The sequence below is a fragment of the Pseudophryne corroboree genome, chromosome 1 (assembly GCF_028390025.1).
Source record: "Pseudophryne corroboree isolate aPseCor3 chromosome 1, aPseCor3.hap2, whole genome shotgun sequence".
Classification (NCBI taxonomy): Eukaryota; Metazoa; Chordata; class Amphibia; order Anura; family Myobatrachidae; genus Pseudophryne; species Pseudophryne corroboree.
Window position 1 is genome coordinate 294583310 of NC_086444.1, and position 19734 is coordinate 294603043.

General features: G+C 45.2%; 1 protein-coding gene across 4 annotated transcripts in view; it reads left to right on the forward strand.

The window, feature by feature from the left end:
• Nucleotides 1–19734, forward strand: part of HECTD4 (HECT domain E3 ubiquitin protein ligase 4) — a 547332-nt gene that overhangs the window by 100839 nt on the left and 426759 nt on the right. For all 4 annotated transcript variants that reach the window (XM_063964358.1, XM_063964361.1, XM_063964359.1 and 1 more), the window contains exons 2-4: nt 7204–7718; nt 8648–8737; nt 19460–19590. In XM_063964358.1, the coding sequence (XP_063820428.1) occupies nt 7204–7718; nt 8648–8737; nt 19460–19590 (736 nt within the window). The remainder of the gene's footprint in view (nt 1–7203; nt 7719–8647; nt 8738–19459; nt 19591–19734) is intronic.

Sequence of the window (19734 nt, forward strand, 5' to 3'; positions counted from 1 at the left end):
CTCTCAGGAAGTGTTGCAACAGCACGGCTGGATTCTGAATATTCCAAAGTCGCAGCTGATTCCTACGACGCGTCTGCCCTTCCTGGGCATGATTCTGGACACAAACCAGAAAAAGGTGTTTCTCCCGGAGGAGAAGGCTCAGGAGATCGTGACTCTGGTCAGAGGCCTCCTAAAACCAAAACAGGTATCGGTGCATCACTGCACGCGAGTCCTGGGAAAGATGGTGGCGTCATACGAAGCCATTCCCTTCGGCAGGTTCCATGCGAGGATCTTTCAGTGGGATCTGTTGGACAAGTGGTCCGGATCGCATCTTCAGATGCATCGGCTGATCACCCTGTCCCCCAGGGCCAGGGTGTCTCTTCTGTGGTGGCTGCAAGGTGCTCACCTCCTCGAGGGCCGCAGGTTCGGCATACCGGACTGGGTCCTGGTGACCACGGATGCAAGCCTCCGAGGATGGGGGGGCAGTCACTCAAGGAAGAAACTTCCAGGGGCTGTGGTCAAGTCAGGAGACTTGTCTGCACATCAATATCCTGGAACTAAGGGCCATATACAACGCCCTGAGTCAAGCGGAGCCTCTGCTTCGAAACCAACCAGTGCTGATTCAGTCAGACAACATCACGGCAGTGGCCCATGTGAACCGCCAGGGCGGCACAAGAAGCAGGGTGGCAATGGCAGAAGCCACCAGGATTCTTCGTTGGGCGGAGAATCGCGTACTAGCACTGTCAGCAGTGTTCATTCCGGGAGTGGACAACTGGGAAGCAGACTTCCTCAGCAGGCACGACCTCCACCCGGGAGAGTGGGGACTTCATCAAGAAGTCTTCACGCAGATTGCAAATCGATGGGAACTGCCACAGGTGGACATGATGGCGTCCCGTCTCAACAAAAAGCTAAAAAGATATAGCGCTAGGTCAAGGGACCCTCAGGCGATAGCTGTGGACGCACTAGTAACACCGTGGGTGTTCCAGTCGGTCTATGTGTTTCCTCCTCTTCCTCTCATACCAAAGGTGCTGAGAATTGTAAGAAAAAGAGGAGTGAGAACAATACTCATTGTTCCGGATTGGCCAAGAAAGACTTGGTACCCGGAATTGCAAGAAATGCTCACAGAGGACCCGTGGCCTCTGCCTCTCAGACAGGACTTGTTACAACAAGAGCCCTGTCTGTTCCAAGACTTACCGCGGCTGCGTTTAACGGCATGGCGGTTGAACGCCGGAGCCTAGCGGAAAAAGGCATTCCGGATGAAGTTATTCCTACGCTGATAAAGGCTAGGAAGGATGTGACAGCAAAGCATTATCACCGTATATGGCGAAAATATGTTGCTTGGTGTGAGGCCAGGAAGGCCCCTACAGAGGAATTCCAGCTGGGTTGATTCCTGCACTTCCTACAGTCAGGAGTGACTATGGGCCTGAAATTAGGGTCCATAAAGGTCCAGATTTCGGCCCTATCCATTTTCTTCCAAAAAGAACTGGCTTCACTGCCTGAGGTTCAGACGTTTGTTAAGGGAGTGCTGCATATTCAGCCCCCTTTTGTGCCACCAGTGGCACCTTGGGATCTTAACGTGGTGTTGAGTTTCCTGAAATCTTACTGGTGTGAGCCACTTAAGACCGTGGAGCTAAAGTATCTCACGTGGAAAGTGGTCATGCTGTTGGCCTTAGCTTCGGCTGGGCGTGTGTGAGAATTGGCGGCTTTGTCATGTAAAAGCCCCTATCTGGTTTTCCATATGGATAGGGCAAAATTGCGGACTCGTCCACAATTTCTGCCAAAGGTGGTGTCATCCTTTCATTTGAACCAACCTATTGTGGTGCCTGCGGCTACTGGTGGCTTGGTGGATTCCAAGTTGCTTGACGTAGTCCGGGCTTTGAAGATTTATGTGACCAGAACGGCTGGAGTCAGGAAGACTGACTCGCTGTTTGTCCTGTATGCATCCAACAAGCTGGGTGCTCCTGCTTCAAAGCAAACTATTGCTCGCTTGATCTGTGGCACGATTCAGCAGGCTCATTCTGCGGCTGGATTGCCGCATCCAAAATCAGTGAAAGCCCATTCCACAAGAAAGGTGGGCTCTTCTTGGGCGGCTGCCCGAGGGGTCTCGGCATTACAGCTTTGCCGAGCTGCTACTTGGTCGGGTTCAAACACATTTGCAAAGTTCTACAAGTTTGATACCCTGGCTGAGGAGGACCTTGAGTTTGCCCATTCGGTGCTGCAGAGTCATCCGCACTCTCCCGCCCGTTTGGGAGCTTTGGTATAATCCCCATGGTCCTTACGGAGTCCCCAGCATCCACTAGGACGTTAGAGAAAATAAGATTTTACTCACCGGTAAATCTATTTCTCGTAGTCCGTAGTGGATGCTTGGCGCCCGTCCCAAGTGCGGACTTTCTGCAATACGTGTATATAGTTATTGCTTACTAAAGGGTTATGTTATGTGGCATCAGTTGAGTGATGCTTGTTTGTTGTTCATACTGTTAACTGGGTAAGTTTATCTCAAGTTATACGGTGTGATTGGTGTGGCTGGTATGAGTCTTACCCTGGATTCCAAAAATCCTTTCCTTGTAATGTCAGCTCTTCCGGGCACAGTTTCCTTAACTGAGGTCTGGAGGAGGGGCATAGAGGGAGGAGCCAGTGCACACCAGGTAGTACTAAATCTTTCTTTAGAGTGCCCAGTCTCCTGCGGAGCCCGTCTATTCCCCATGGTCCTTACGGAGTCCCCAGCATCCACTACGGACTACGAGAAATAGATTTACCAGTGAGTAAAATCTTATTTTTCGTTTCTAATTACTTTGTTTTTTTTTGCCGGTTTTGTTCTAATTAGCATACAAATAACGAATAGAATGTGAACAAGGTTTAGTATTATCAAAAAAGCACAAGACAATTGTCATACTAGTGCTTAAATGGGGGTACTCACGGAGCGATTGCTGCTTAAAATCTAAACAATCTGACTAGATTGCTTAGATTTTAAGCCGCGATCACTCTGTGTGTATCCCTCACAGCGATAGCGATGCGCAGCTCCGCGCATCGCTGTCGCTGGTGCTAGATTGGCCAATCTACTAGCAGGTCACTCACTTCACCTGCTGGGTGAAATGAGGTCCCCCCCCCTTAAACCCCCCCCCCCCCCCCCCCCCACATGCTCAGCACACATTGCGCTTTTTGGAGGGGCTTTAACTTTTGTTTAGTAAACTGTACCCGATATCAGTGAGTATAGCTATTTTTAGTTCTATTAGGAAGCTTAACTCTTATTGCATCAGGCCAATGAAATGTTTATCAATTCAAATGAACAGGCAGAAGGTAAAGGGGGGTACACACTGAGAGATCCGTGTTTAAAATCTAAGCAATCTGACTAGATTGCTTAGATTTTAAGCACGGATCTGTCGTGTGTATGCCCCCCAGCGATAAGGGCGCGCATCGCCGGTGCTAGATTGAGCGGGTCGCTCACTTCAGCGCTGTGTGAATTGCGCTATGCTGAGCGGGGTGAAAGATGTGTGATTAGCAGTCTATGTTAAGATCGCTCAGCACACATTTCTCCCGTCAGTACTGGCCTTAACTTTATTAATATGGTAATGAATCAAGGTAATATATACGATCAACAAAACATCACATTGCTGTCACTAACTAATGTATAATAATCTATTCAGTTGGCAAAGTAAATTCTTAACATGTATGATACGAATAACTTATGTTTGATTCTAATTGAGCCTTTTTATATACTTGCATCTAATCTTATTCAGAATGGGTGGACTTGTGGTTTTCCAGACAGTTTCCAGAGTTCCACGCTAAACATCTACTAAAAACATGGTTTACAGATGTTTCCCCTCACTGACTTTTCAAATAGATCTTGCCGTTTCCCCTCTGGAAGGGGAGGTAGTACGCGACGCCATACCAGAGTTGCGTCAGGTTCAGGGCATTGTCCTACTGTCCCTGTTTTTAAAAAAAAAAACAAAACAAAAAAACTAAGGGGTTTAAAGGCGTTGTTCTCCGCATTCAGCTTACCTGGGTGGATATCCAGGATTGTCTTTGCCATTTCACCAGAATGATGGCAGTAGGATGGTATTCTTTCAATAGTAAGAGCCATTGTTATTCTGTACTGGGACACTCTCCTGGTTAAGGCGAGTCAAGACACAAGTGGTGCAAATCGTTGATTTCTCTCTGACTGTTCTTCAACACAGGGGAAGGCTGTTATTCCCAACGACGCAGACGTCGGAGGTGGGTATCAGAGTAGATACGGAACGGTTGAAGTTCTGTGTGTTCCTGTGGAAAGAGGTCTGAGGATCCGGAGTCGGATCAGATTTGCAGTGACAATCCATCAATATGTTCCGTTGATGAAGAAGATCGGTGCGGCCTAAGTGGCCTTTTCGGTGAGCAGATCAAATGCCAGAGTGGTTTTCACGGGGCCAGTTGGAAATGTGGTCCGGGTCTCACCTGTGCATGCGCCGGAATATAATCCTAATGGCACAGGTTTTCGTTCCTGTGGTGTCAGCTTAGTTCTCACCTCCTAGAGGGACGAAGGTTCGGAATCCAGGATGAGATCCTGGTGTCCATGCATGCAGATCTCCGAGACTGGGGAGCAGTCCTTGCAAGGGAAGTATTTCCAGAGGAAAAGGTCAAGCTGGGAAGCTTGTCTGCAATAAGCTTTCTTGAATTAAGAGCTATTTTCAGTGAAGATATGCTTCGTGATCTGCCCGTGTTAATTCTGTTGGACGACTTGATAGCAGTGGTGTAAGTAAGCTGCTAGGGCGGAACAAGAAGCAAAGCGGCAATGGCAGATGCCGAAAAAGTTTTCCGCTGGGTGGAAAGACTGGTAAACGCTATATTAGCAGTCTTCGTTCCGGATGTGAACGACGGAGAAATAGATTCCTCTGCAGACGCGATCTCCATCCGGGAGAAATACAGTCGTCATCGAGAAGTTTTCACTGAAGCGACAAGTCTTTGAGGAGTGCCTCAATTGGACATGTTGGCGTCTCGCCTCAACGAGAGATCTCAGGGATATTGTTCCAGGTCAGGGGACACTCAAGCTATAGCAGTGGACGTCCTCGGGACACCTTGGGTGTTTTCAGTCGGTCTATGTGTCCCCTCCGTTATCACTCGTCTGAAGGTGATAAATGTAAGAAGAACAAAAGTTCAGGCGATCCTCATTGTTCCGGTCTAAACAAGGAGGGCTTGGTATCCAGTTCTTCAGGATTTACTCATAGAAGATCCCTCGCCTCTTCCTCTACGTGAGGAACTGTTACAGCAAGATCCGGGCGTGTATCAAAACTTACCGCGGCTGCGTTTGACGGCGTGGCGGTTGAACGCCATATCCTAACCAGATAGGATATTCCAAGTGAAGTCGTTGCCACACTTCTTCGGGCTAGAAAAGAAGTAACGGCAAAGCCTTACCACCGTGTTTGGAGAAAATGTGTGTCTTGGTGTGAATCCAAGAAGGCTACTACAGAAGATTTCAGCTGGGTCGTTCTCCATTCGTTGCAAGCAGGTGTGGGTGCAGGCCTAATGTTAGGCTCCATTTCAGTGCGGTTTTGGCCTTATAAATTTTCTTTCAAGAAAGAATTGGCAACCTTTCCGGAAGTTCGGATCTTCGTGGAAGGAGTACTGCACATCCAGCCTCCATTTGTGCCCCCATTGGCACCGTGGGACCTTGACGTGGTGTTGCGTTTTCTTGTGTCACAATGTTTGGAACCTTTATGAAAGGTTGTCTTAAAATTGCTCTCTTGGAGAGTGGTCATGCTTTTGGCTTTGGCGTCCGCAAGGCGGATGTCGGAAGTAGCGGCTGGGTCTCACAAGAGCCCCTGTTTGATCTTTCCGGTGGTTAGAGAGGAATTGAGAACTCGGATAATAGTTCTGCCAAAAGTGGTTTCGGTGTTTTGCAGAAACCAGCCTATTTGATGCCTGTGGTTCCGTAAGCATTGGCTAATTCAGGGTCTCTCGATGTAGTCAGGGCTTTGAATATTTATGTCGCCAATTTGGCTCAGATTGGGGAAACAGAGGCTCTGTTTTCCAGTATGCCCCCAGCATGATTGGGGCGCCTGCGTCTCTGCAGTCTGTTACACGCTAGATCTGTGATACGATTCGGCGTGCTCATATTACGGCTGGATTGCCTTTACCGAAGTCGGTGGTGACCCATTCTACTAGGTAGATGGGCTCTTCTTGGGCGGATGCCCGAGGAGTCTCGCCGGTTCAAATTTGCCGAGCGGATACTTGGTCGGGTTCAAACACTTTTGCTCAGCTCTACAAGTTTGATACCCTGGCTGATGGGGACTTTGTTTGCTCAATCGGTGCTGCAGAGTCGTCCGCACTCTCCCGCCCGGTCTGGAGCTTTGGTATAAACCCTATGGTCCTTACGGAGTCCCCAGCATCCTCTAGGACGTATGAGAAAATAGGATTTTAATACCTACCGGTAAATCCTTTTCTCTTAGTCCGTAGAGGATGCTGGGCGCCCGTCCCAGTGCGTACTGTGTCTGGAGTTATTGGTTATGGTTACACTCTTGTGGTGGTTCTTTTCTGTCAGGCTGTTGCTGACGTTGTGCATGACATGGCATGCGGTGTCTTATTATTGGTTGTGTTGACACACTGGTTGTGTTACATATTCTCTCAGCATGTGGCTGTGTATTGTTCATGCCGTTGGCTAGTATTCTTTTGAATGCCACGTTCTGCGGTATGTTCGTGGTGTGAGCTGGTATGACACTCACCGCGTTTAAACAATAAATTCTTTCCTCGAAATGTCCATCTCCCTGGGCACAGTTTTCTAACTGAGGTCTGGAGGAGGGGCATAGAGGGAGGAGCCAGTTCACACCCATTCAAAGTCTTAAAGTGCCCATGTCTCCTGTGGATCCCGTCTATACCCCATGGTCCTTACGGAATCCCCAGCATCCTCTACGGACTAAGAGAAAAGGATTTACCGGTAGGTATTAAAATCCTATTATCGCGGCCTGCCTGTTTCAAGCAGTGATCGTCAAACCTCCCCTTTCCATGAACTTCCCATTAGCACGATGAAGAAGCTGACTGATGAGTGGCATTGACAACTTGGTGTATGTAATTAGGAGAGAAAGTAATGTCTCCAAACTCTTACAAGCATATGGGGGCCTGCTGAAATAGTAGGAACATCTGAACACATGGAATTAAAACACTATTATTGTTTAACTTACTGCACCTCACACACATGTATTTTGAAAGTTTTTTTTGTTTTTTCTTCATTTTCTTTTTCTCTTCCCTGTTTTTTAGATTTTAACATTTGAGACCAAGAATCCTACAGAGTTAGCAGAACGCTTGCGGGCAGTGTGTGGGAACCAGAGCAATGCTTATGCACGTTTACTTGAGTACCGTCTCAATGCCTTGCGTGGATTATGGAATGCACAGCGCCAGTTGGCAATGGAAGAACAGCATGAGAGGGAGGGCTCCGATGATGAAACCCTGGCATTGCTGAAGCGACAAGGCCTTTTACAGCAGCCAGAACAAGCTCCTTTTACATCTCGAATGGGACTCTTGCTGGTATTTCCTCTCATTCAATCTCAGAGTAAAACAGACCCCTCACTTTGTAATATAACAGCTGAGGTGCTGTTGAATTGCCTTCGGGACTGTCAGCCTTTGAGCCTAACTAAAGAACCAGCTGACTGCTTAAATGGAATTGAGTCTCTGCTTTGTTCCTGGTTGGAAGACACGTCTACTTTGGGCCAGCATGTACCTTTCAAGCAGAAGGAAAACTCTGCTGCAGCTCTGGTTGCTTTGGCATGTGCTAGGTAAGTGCTCTGAACAGATTATCGCTTTTATCTGTCTAGCAGCAGGTAAATACAGTATGATGTAACGCATACAGTGGGGGAGATTTAATTGTTGCAATTAATTGTCGATAATTAATGGTCACCCATTGTTGCAATTCAGTTTGTTTTTGGTTCCCTTTAATTATTAGCCGCATAAAGCAGCAATACATGACTAAACTGATGGGCACAACGGGAAAAGTGCTATTTAGGCACCAAACGGTCAACTTTTCACACATTTCAGCGCACCACCCCTTGTGGCTGCGAGCTGAAATGTGTGCAACTGTGGCTATTCACACCTTAACAGAGGCGCAATTTAATTCTCTGCTGGGTGGCCAAAACTAATACCCAACAATAAAATTGAATTGCCCCCATGACTGTCTTGGAGATTCCCTTAGTGCAAATTCCATATAGTTCATGGTACGTTTTGAACAAATTATTGTGTTTTAGCATTTAAAATGTGTTCCTTTTTGCATATGAAAAAGTGAAGGATTATATATACCCTAGAGTAATATCACTTTATAAAAAACCCAAAAAACTGTATCAAATGAAAGTGAGGATCATGGTATACATTTTGATTGAATTGCAGATGCATGTTTATAAGAACTGGGTTCAATATAGTCATGAAAAGAAAACCTTAAACTACATTAAAACGCATTTTTATTTTTTTATTTTGCTAGAGATTTTTTAGTATAAATATTGGTGTAGACATATTAATGTAAGAGGTATGTTAAACTAATTTTTTTAGCTGATGTGCATCTGGTCCAGGTATTGGATAGTTGTATTGTTTGTTGTACTGCTCTATCAGTTATTTATTTTTCTCTGGTACACAGAAATTAAACATTTAGCTTATGTTATCATGTTATCATTTTCTTCATTTCAGTGTTTTGATTACTATATTGTTTATGTTTTAGGGGATCATTGAAGACCTTCATTCATACTGTACATTTGCTACAAAAACAGACTGATTTAGGATCTCTGCCTGTAGCAGACGTATTGTATAGGTAAGTGCAACCCATTTGTATGCTGTCATTGGCAATGTGATTGATTTTATGTTTCTGGATCGCAAGTAAAATATTTATATACAAGCGTCACAAGGGTGTCCTGAGATAAAAAAAAACAAAAACACTTTTGAGTGCATTGATTAAATGTCTCTAATATTGACTTGCCTGTTTGTGTCACGCTGTCTAAGCTTTGCTGGTTAAGTACATTGTAAAAGCACATCTGTGAACACTACTTGAAATGTCCTAACCTTCCAGAAACACCTAAAAACTGGTACAGGTTGAGTATCTTTTATCCAAAATGCTTGGGACCAGAAGTATTTTGGATATCGTATTTTTCCGTATGTTGGAATAATTGCATACCATAAGATATCATGGTGATGGGACCTAAGTCTAAGCCCAGAATGCATTTATGATTCATATACACCTTATATACACAGCCTGAAGGTAATTTTAGCCAATATTTTTAATAACTTTGTGTATTAAACAAAAGTTTGTGTACACTGAGTCATCAAAAAACAAAGGTTTCACTATCTCACTCAAAAAATTCCGTATTTCGGAATATTCCGTATTTTGGAATATTTGGATATGGGATACTCAACCTGTATCAGCAACTTGCATCATGACCGTTGTAGTTATACTGTTATCTTTGCTCATATTTCCCAGAAATATAGCTGCTGCCAATAAACTTCCAAATGTAATTTATCCTCCTCCTTTGTGTGCTGTATGCATCCCATATTGTTTATAACCAATAGGAAGCTTGTTTCTTTTTGGAAACTACTCACTGTAGGGGGCAGTATGATGCTTTTCTTAGTAGATAAAATAGTCTTTCTCTAATTGCCAGTTGAGTTCACTATAGAGATTGACATACTCAAATCACATTCAGTGCAATGTTAGTACAACTGATTTACACATTTAATCATTTGTGATTTCAAATGTCCAGTTTTTATAGCCACATTAAAACTATACACGTGGTGATGAAAAATTATATCTGTGTCTACAAATATTCTAAACTTTACTTTTAAGTGTTTGCTTTTGGCATTCGTGGTCACTAGGTAAAAAAGGTTCGAAGGTAAATTGAAAAGTCTTGTTATGTAGAAATGGGAACAAGTAATGAGCAAGGATGAGAGGCTTACATGGTGGGCAGAGCAAAGGGATCAAATTAGGAGATATTGGTGCAATTTTTCTATTTCTCTGACGTCCTAGTGGATGCTGGGAACTCCGTAAGGACCACGGGGAATAGCGGCTCCGCAGGAGACTGGGCACAAAAGTAAAGCTTTAGGACTACCTGGTGTGCACTGGCTCCTCCCCCTATGACCCTCCTCCAAGCCTCAGTTAGATTTTTGTGCCCGGCCGAGAAGGGTGCACACTAGGGGCTCTCCTGAGCTTCTTAGTGAAAGTTTAGTTTTAGGTTTTTTATTTTCAGTGAGACCTGCTGGCAACAGGCTCACTGCATCAAGGGACTAAGGGGAGAAGAAGCGAACTCACCTGCGTGCAGAGTGGATTGGGCTTCTTAGGCTACTGGACACCATTAGCTCCAGAGGGACCGAACACAGGCCCAGCCTCGGAGCTCGGTCCCAGAGCCGCGCCGCCGGCCCCCTTACAGAGCCAGAAGCAAGAAGAGGTCCGGAAAAATCGGCGGCAGAAGACATCCTGTCTTCACCAAGGTAGCGCACAGCACTGCAGCTGTGCGCCATTGCTCCTCAGCACACTTCACACTTCGGTCACTGAGGGTGCAGGGCGCTAGGGGGGGGGCGCCCTTAGCAGCAATAAAAACACCTTGGCTGGCGAAAATACATCACATATAGCCCCCAGGGCTATATGGATGAATTTTAACCCCTGCCAGATTCCACAGAAAAACGGGAGAAAAGGCCGCCGAGAAGGGGGCGGAGCCTATCTCCTCAGCACACTGGCGCCATTTTGCTCTCACAGCTCCGTTGGAGGGAAGCTCCCTGGCTCTCCCCTGCAGTTACTACACTACAGAAAGGGGTTAAAAAAGAGAGGGGGGCACTAATTAGGCGCAGTATAACAATACAGCAGCTATAAAGGGAAAAACACTTATATAAGGTTATCCCTGTATATATATATATAGCGCTCTGGTGTGTGCTGGCATACTCTCCCTCTGTCTCCCCAAAGGGCTAGTGGGGTCCTGTCCTCTATCAGAGCATTCTCTGTGTGTGTGCTGTGTGTCGGTACGTTGTGTCGACATGTATGAGGAGGAAAATGAGGTGGAGGCGGAGCAATTGCCTGTAACAGAGATGTCACCCCCTAGGGAGTCGACACCTGAGTGGATGAGCTTATGGAAGGAATTATGTGACAGTGTCAGCTCTTTACAAAAGATTGATGACATGAGACAGCCGGCGACTCAGCCTGTGCCTGTCCAGGTGTCTCAAAAGCCATCTGGGGCTCTAAAACGCCCGTTACCGCAGATGGCAGATACAGACGCCGACACGGATACTGACTCCAGTGTCGACGATTAAGAGACGAATGTGACTTCCAGTAGGGCCACACGTTACATGATTGAGGCTATGGAAAATGTTTTTACACATTTCTGATAATACCAGTACCACTAAAAAGGGTATTATGTTGGGTGAGAAAAAACTGCCTGTAGTTTTTCCTGCATCTGAGGAATTAAATGAAGTGTGTGATGATGCGTGGGTTTCCCCCGATAAAAACTGTTAATTCCTAAAAAGTTATTAGCATCATACCCCTTCCCGCCAGAGGATAGGGCACGTTGGGAAACACCCCTTAGGGTGAATAAAGCGCTCACACGCTTGTCTAAACAGGTGGCACTACCGTCCCCGGATACGGCCGCCCTTAAGGAACCTGCTGACAGAAAGCAGTAAAATATCCTAAAATGTATATACACTCACACGGGTGTGATACTGCGACCAGCAATCGCCTCAGCCTGGATGTGCAGTGCTGGGGTGGCTTGGTCGGATTCCCTGACTGACAATATTGATACCCTAGATAGGGACAGTATATTACTAACTATAGAGCATTTAAAAGATGCATTTCTATATATGCGTGATGCACAGAGGGATATTTGCCGACTGGCATCAAGAGTAAGTGCGCTGTCCATTTCTGCCAGAAGAGGGTTATGGACAAGACAGTGGTCAGGTGATGCTGATTCCAAAAGGCATATGGAAGTATCGCCTTATAAAAGGGAGGTATTTGGGGTAGGTCTAACAGACCTGGTGGCCACGGCAACGGCTGGAAAATCCAAATTTTTACCCCAGGTAGCTTCTCAACCTAAGAAGACGCCGTATTATCAGGCGCAGTCCTTTCGGCCCCATAAGGGCAAGCGGGCAAAAAGCGCCTCATTTCTGCCCCGTGGCAGAGGGAGAGGAAAAAGGCTGCAGCAAACAGCCAATTCCCAGGAACAAAAGCCCTCTCCCGCCTCCGCAAAGTCCTCAGCATGACGCTGGGGCTTTAGAAGCGGTCTCAGGCACGGTGGGGGCCCGTCTCAAGAAATTCGAGACGTCTCCCACTCGCCGTTTCATAAAGTCTGTTTTACTGACGTCTCCCTCAGACAGGGAGACAGTATTGCAAGCCATTCACAGGCTGTATTCCCAGCAGGTGATAATCAAGGTACCCCTCCTGCAACAGGGAAAGGGGTACTATTCCACACTATTGTGGTACCGAAGCCGGACGGCTCAGTGAGACCAATTTTAAATCTAAAATCCTTGAACACTTACATACAAAGGTTCAAATTCAAGATGGAGTCACTCAGAGCAGTGATTGCAAACCTGGAAGAAGGGGACTATATGGTCTCTCTGGACATCAAAGATGCTTACCTACATGTCCCAATTTACCCTTCTCCAAGGGTACCTCAGGTTTGTGGTACAGAACTGTCACTATCAGTTTCAGACGCTGCCCTTTGGATTGTCCACGGCACCCCGGGTCTTTACCAAGGTAATGGCCGAAATGATGATACTCCTTCGGAAGAAGGGAGTTTTAGTTATCCCTTACTTGGACGATCTCCTGATAAGGGCAAGATCCAGGGAACAGTTGGAAGTCGGGGTAGCACTATCTCAGATAGTGCTGCGGCAGCACGGTTGGATTCTCAATATTCCAAAATCGCAGCTGATCCCGACGACACGCCTTCTATTCCTAGGGATGATCCTGGACACAGTCCAGAAAAAGGTGTTTTCTCCCGGAGGAGAAAGCCAGGGAGTTATCCGAACTAGTCAGAAACCTCCTAAAACCAGGCCAAGTGTCAGTGCATCAGTGCACAAGGGTCCTGGGAAAAATGGTGGCTTCCTACGAAGCAATTCCATTCGGCAGATTCCACGCAAGAACTTTCCAGTGGGACCTGCTGGACAAATGGTCCGTATCGCATCTTCAGATGCATCAGCGGATAACCCTGTCACCAAAGACAAGGGTGTCTCTCCTGTGGTGGTTGCAGAGTGCTCATCTTCTAGAGGGCCGCAGATTCGGCATTCAGGACTGGGTCCTGGTGACCACGGATGCCAGCCTGCGAGGCTGGGGAGCAGTCACACAGGGAAGAAATTTCCAGGGCTTGTGGTCAAGCCTGGAGACATCACTTCACATAAATATTTTGGAGCTAAGGGCCATTTACAATGCCCTAAGCCAAGCAAGACCTCTGCTTCAAGGTCAGCCGGTGCTGATCCAGTCGGACAACATCACGGCAGTCGCCCACGTAAACAGACAGGGCGGCACAAGAAGCAGGAGGGCAATGGCAGACGCTGCAAGGATTTTTCGCTGGGCGGAAAATCATGTGATAGCACTGTCAGCAGTGTTCATTCCGGGAGTGGACAACTGGGAAGCAGACTTCCTCAGCAGGCACGACCTCCACCCGGGAGAGTGGGGACTTCACCCAGAAGTCTTCCACATGATTGTAAACCATTGGGAAAAACCAAAGGTGGACATGATGGCGTCCCGCCTAAACAAAAAATTGGACAGGTATTGCGCCAGGTCAAGGGACCCTCAGGCAATAGCTGTGGACGCTCTGGTAACATCGTGGGTGTACCAGTCAGTGTATGTGTTCCCTCCTCTTCCTCTCATACCAAAAGTACTGAGAATTATAAGACGGAGGGGAGTAAGAACTATACTCGTGGCTCCGGATTGGCCAAGAAGGACTTGGTACCCGGAACTTCAAGAGATGCTCACGGAGGACCCGTGGCCTCTACCTCTAAGAAGGGACCTGCTCCAGCAAGGACCCTGTCTATTCCAAGACTTACCGCGGCTGCGTTTGACGGCAGGGCGGTTGAACGCCGGATCCTGAAGGAAAAAGGCATTCCGGATGAAGTCATCCCTACCCTGATCAAGCCAGGAAGGATGTAACCGCAAAGCATTATCACCGCATTTGGCGAAAATATGTTGCGTGGTGCGAGGCCAGTAAGGCCCCGATGGAGGAATTTCAACTAGGTCGATTCCTGCATTTCCTGTAAACAGGAGTGTCTATGGGCCTAAAATTGGGGTCCATTAAGGTTCAAATTTCGGCCCTGTCAATTTTCTTCCAGAAAGAACTAGCTTCAGTTCCTGAAGTTCAGACGTTTGTAAAAGGGGTACTGCATATACAGCCTCCTTTTGTGCCTCCAGTGGCACTTTGGGATCTCAATGTAGTTTTGGGGTTCCTAAAGTCACATTGGTTTGAACCACTTGAATCTGTGGAGTTAAAATATCTCACATGGAAAGTGGTCATGTTGTTGGCCCTGGCCTGGGCCAGGCGCGTGTCAGAATTGGCGGGCTTTATCCTGTAAAAGCCCTTATCTGATCTTCCATTCAGACAGGGCGGAATTGAGGACTCGTCCTCATTTTCTCCCTAAGGTGGTTTCAGTGTTTCATCTGAACCAACCTATTGTGGTACCTGCGGCTACTAGTGACTTGGAGGACTCCAAGTTGTTGGACGTAGTCAGGGCCTTGAAAATATGTTTCCAGGACGGCTGGAGTCAGGAAATCTGACACGCTGTTTATCCTGTATGCACCCAACAAGCTGGGTGCTCCTGCTTCTAAGCAGACTATTGCTCGTTGGATTTGCAGTACAATTCAGCTTGCACATTCTGTGGCAGGCCTGCCACAGCCAAAATCTGTAAAAGCCCATTCCACAAGGAAGGTGGGCTCATCTTGGGCGGCTGCCCGAGGGGTCTCGGCGTTACAACTTTGCCGAGCAGCTACTTGGTCAGGGGCAAACACGTTTGCTAAATTCTACAAATTTGATACCCTGGCTGAGGAGGACCTGGAGTTCTCTCATTCGGTGCTGCAGAGTCATCCGCACTCTCCCGCCCGTTTGGGAGCTTTGGTATAATCCCCATGGTCCTTACGGAGTTCCCAGCATCCACTAGGACGTCAGAGAAAATAAGAATTTACTTACCGATTTTCTATTTCTCGTAGTCCGTAGTGGATGCTGGGCGCCCATCCCAAGTGCGGATTGTCTGCAATACTTGTACATAGTTATTGTTACAAAAATCGGGTTATTATTGTTGTGAGCCATCTTTTCAGAGGCTCCTCTGTTATCATGCTGTTAACTGGGTTCAGATCACAGGTTGTACGGTGTGATTGGTGTGGCTGGTATGAGTCTTACCCGGGATTCAAAATCCTTCCTTATTGTGTACGCTCGTCCGGGCACAGTATCCTAACTGAGGCTTGGAGGAGGGTCATAGGGGGAGGAGCCAGTGCACACCAGGTAGTCCTAAAGCTTTACTTTTTTGCCCAGTCTCCTGCGGAGCCGCAATTCCCCATGGTCCTTACGGAGTTCCCAGCATCCACTACGGACTACGAGAAATAGAATTATCGGTAAGTAAATTCTTATTTTTTCTTTCTATGTTAGTAGATTTATTTTATATTGGATTCTTTAAAGTACAGTAAACGCATGTAGGGAATGGCAAAGCAGCAGTTGCACAATGTTTGGTGAAACTTATTAGGCTGGTATCCTTTGTAGGATGCAAGTCTGGTTAGGGAAAGGCCTTTAAGAGGGGATCCATAGCTGTCATAGATCTATAGCTAGAGACCTACATAGCGTGCGTCTGTCTGTCTGTCTGTCTGTCTGATATATTAGGCAGCAATGGAACAGTCAGTTCTTATAGTTGATGTATTGTATGGAGGAAAAAAGGGCAAGCCAAATTGTAATGGCTAGACAGCTGGGTTACAGCATCTCCAAAACAGCAGGTCTTGTGGGTTATTGCCAATGTGCAGGGGTTAGTACCCAACAAAAGTGGTCGTAGGAAGGACACCCGGTGAACCGGTGACGAGGTCATGGGCACCCAAGGCTCATTGGAGCGCATAAGGAGTAAAGACTAGCCTGTCTGGTCTGATCCCATAGAAGAGCTACTTTAGCTCAAATTGCAGAAAAAGTTATTGCTGGCTATGATAGAAAGGTGTCAGAACACACAATGCACCACAGTTTGCTGTGTATGGTGCAGCTTAGCCGTAGACTGGTTAGATTGCACATGCTGACCCTTGTCCACCGTCAGAAGCGCCTTCAAAGGCACTTGTGAATCCGAACTGGACCATAGAGCAATGGAAGAAGTTGGACTGGTCCAATGAATCATGTTTTCTTTTACATCATGTGGACGGCCGAGTGTGTGGGCATCATTTAGCTGGAGAAGAGATGGCACCCCGGGAAGCACTATGGGAAGAAGACAAGTTGGCGAAGGCAGTGTGATACTCCTGGCAATGTTCTGCTGGGAAACCTTGGGTCCTGGCATTCATATGGTTGTTACTTTGACATGTACCACCTACCTAAACATTGTTGCAGACCAAGCACACCTCTTCTTAGCAGCAGTATTCCCTGATGGCAATGGCCTTTTCAAAAGGATTTTTGTAGCCACAGAACCATCAAAATTTGATCAACTTGATGTAGTGAGCTTACGATTGGTCTCTCTGCCAACAAATAGATATAATAATGTTTCCAAGTACTTGGTGATCAAACTTGGTTGATAATATTTCTTCAAAAATATTGGTGTTTTTGTTTGTTTTTTCAAGTGTACCACATACCTGGTGATAAGTCATGAATCTCTAATTGAATATAAATAGACTGGGAAACAGATTGTGTGTGGGCACCTGTAAGGTAGTATCACTGTGTTACACCTGCATATGTATTACACAATAACTAGTATTTTCAGGCTATAAAAATCAAAGAATTTACAAGTATGTTTTGATAATAGAAGGGTATGCATAAAACACCACCATGCCATTACTTTTTTGTATACAGTATGTGATAATCTTGGTAATAGACTAGCTTTGATCAAATTGTGCACAAAATTCAGTTTTTCCTTGTATCTTTGCAAGCTGGTGTGACAGGTACAGATGTGTCCTCTAACATCCTTGCTGCAGTCATGCTAAACAACCCTTGAAGTCGTACCATGCCGTGGCGGGACTAAAATGCGTCTTAGACTCAAAGTACTGTAATAGGACTCACAAGCAGCTTCTGCTGATTAAAATGATACGCAGCATACCTATACTCTGTGTGTAATTGCGGCTTTATCTGCATCCGCAATGCCACGTTACAGTGTTTGCCATGAAAACATAGCACTTTGTATGCAAATACAGTCGCAGTCCCACACAAGGTATAAGCATGCCGCATATCATTTTAATCAGCAGAAGCTGCTTTCGTGTCCTATTACATTACTTTGTGTAACTCGACTTGTATCGCACAGAGCAAAGATGTAAGACGACACATCTGTACTATCCAATTTAGAGACTGGAATAGATGACCAAATTGGATGAGACCTGACCAAATGGCCCTGTGACGTCAAGCGTCATTGGGACCTTTTAATATGGTCACAAATAACCACATTCACAGCCTGATAGCGTTCATCCTCCAGTCGGTTTTATCATCTTGCACAATATCCTGATTTCCCTGTAGTATTGTGGTTAGCTGAAGCTCCACAACGTATTGTAACTGGAGGTAGAGCTCTTGAGTTTCCAACCTATTTATGGTTTGGTGACGTAAACTAAAAGGAATAGAACGCTCAGCCCTGTAAAGTAAATACAACAAGCCATGTTAACAGAAGGCTAGTATTTGTATGTGTATGCTATATTAAAGAAGTAATGCAGAAAATCAAACAAGTAATTTGATCCCCTCTAGGATTTGTGGGTGATGATATGCAATTATTCCTTCTATGCTCTTTGCCAACTAAACTATACACTCTTAAACCACCGGTTAATTCCACAGGCAGAGCCATGTAACCAGTATGTCTACAGTGCTTTTAAGATATTTAATACTTTTTTCTATTAGCAAATGAAAGGTTATCAATGCTATATTCTAGCAATCGTGTGAATACCTTCTAGTTAAAGGAAAAAAGAGCTTTACTGTATCTTTTAAGGTTTGCTTTTGGTGTATTTTAGTGTTCGCCCACCTCACGCTGATCTGTATGGAAAAAACCTTTGTTGGGAGCACTCACTCTTGGAAACAATGGAGAGTTAGATAATATTTGATAAATTAGGTATTTAAAACGTAACTTTTAATTATTTATAGGTAAAATACGGAGTACACCCTGTTTTGTTGTTTAAAATGTAATTAAATAAACGTGAATCATTGGTTTCGAATTACCGCTGTGAATATATAGGTGAAAACATGTATATATATATAAGGCCAAAAAATTGCAAAAAAAGGTTCGGCATGAAATATGGCAAAATCAAGGAATGTGCCCAACACAGGTCAGTACTTAGGTGGTTGACCACTAAGGAATACCTGGTGTTGTAGGTTTTACTTGACGGCAATACTCAGATTATTGCACTAACCTAAAAAACAATACCTGGTGGGCACATTCCTTGATTTTGCCATATTTCATGCCGAACCTTTTTTTGCAATTTTTTGGCCTTATATATATACATGTTTTCACCTATATATTCACAGCGGTAATTCGAAACCAATGATTCACGTTTATTTAATTACATTTTAAACAACAAAACAGGGTGTACTCCGTATTTTACCTATAAATAATTAAAAGTTACGTTTTAAATACCTAATTTATCAAATATTATCTAACTCTCCATTGTTTCCAAGAGTGAGTGCTCCCAACAAGGGTTTCTTTTTCTTTTTCTCTCTTCTCTTTATTACCAATGTAATAGACCCATGGGAGCACCATCGACAATCACCCTCCTTTTCTCTACCCACAACTTTGACAGCTTAATGGTAGATGGTGATTAATTCCGAAAGTTTTTTCGGTTGGTCGGTTTTCTTGGAAACTTACATTAATTATCTACTCATGCAACATCATTTACTCTTGTGCGGCATCCTTAACCCAATTTTCCTTTTGGAAAAAACCTTTTCAAGATTTTTAGGCTGTGGAGGTATTAAGTACAGTGGCACTGCTGTCATGACGGTGAATAAAATAAAAGCCTTCTGCGCAGGAGTACCGTCTCATTGACGTGGGGAAAGGCTATACCAAGCATCTAGGAGAACACAGGCCCTTTTGAAGCATCTAGCTATATTACACTGTTTGATATAACTATTGTTAATCCCACTGGTCTGGAACAAGTATTCCTTACTTGATTCATTATTATTAAGATTGAAATGGAATACTAATACATTTAGAAAATAAAACAATGAAAAATGTGTACATGTTACATGCGTAGCAAGTGAAGGCCTTTGCACAGTGTGTGACCTCTGTTAATGTTCATGAATTATAAATGTTGAGCTATTTAGTGTGGCTCAGCTTCATCTGGCTGCTATTTGATATATTGATCTGTAAGCTTGTAGAGCACACTGTATATGTTATTTCAGTCTTGTTAGGCATATTTTTGTTTTTTCTTCAGGTTGCTGCTTCTAGAAGGAGGGCCAGGATCTCCCTCTTGTTTACTGGGAAGCAAGCACATTGTATCCTGGGGTTTTGAAGATATGCTTCCAGCTCCTGATGGGTCCAGTGGTTCAAATAATGAGAATAAAGGTAAAAATCATTGGCAAACACTGGTGAAGTTCATTGGAGTCCTACTTGCCCTATCACCTGATTTTAATCATTTAACAGGTTTTTTGGGGATAAATAAATACATGTAAGCAATAAATCCAGATCCTGCATTACTATGTACTAATA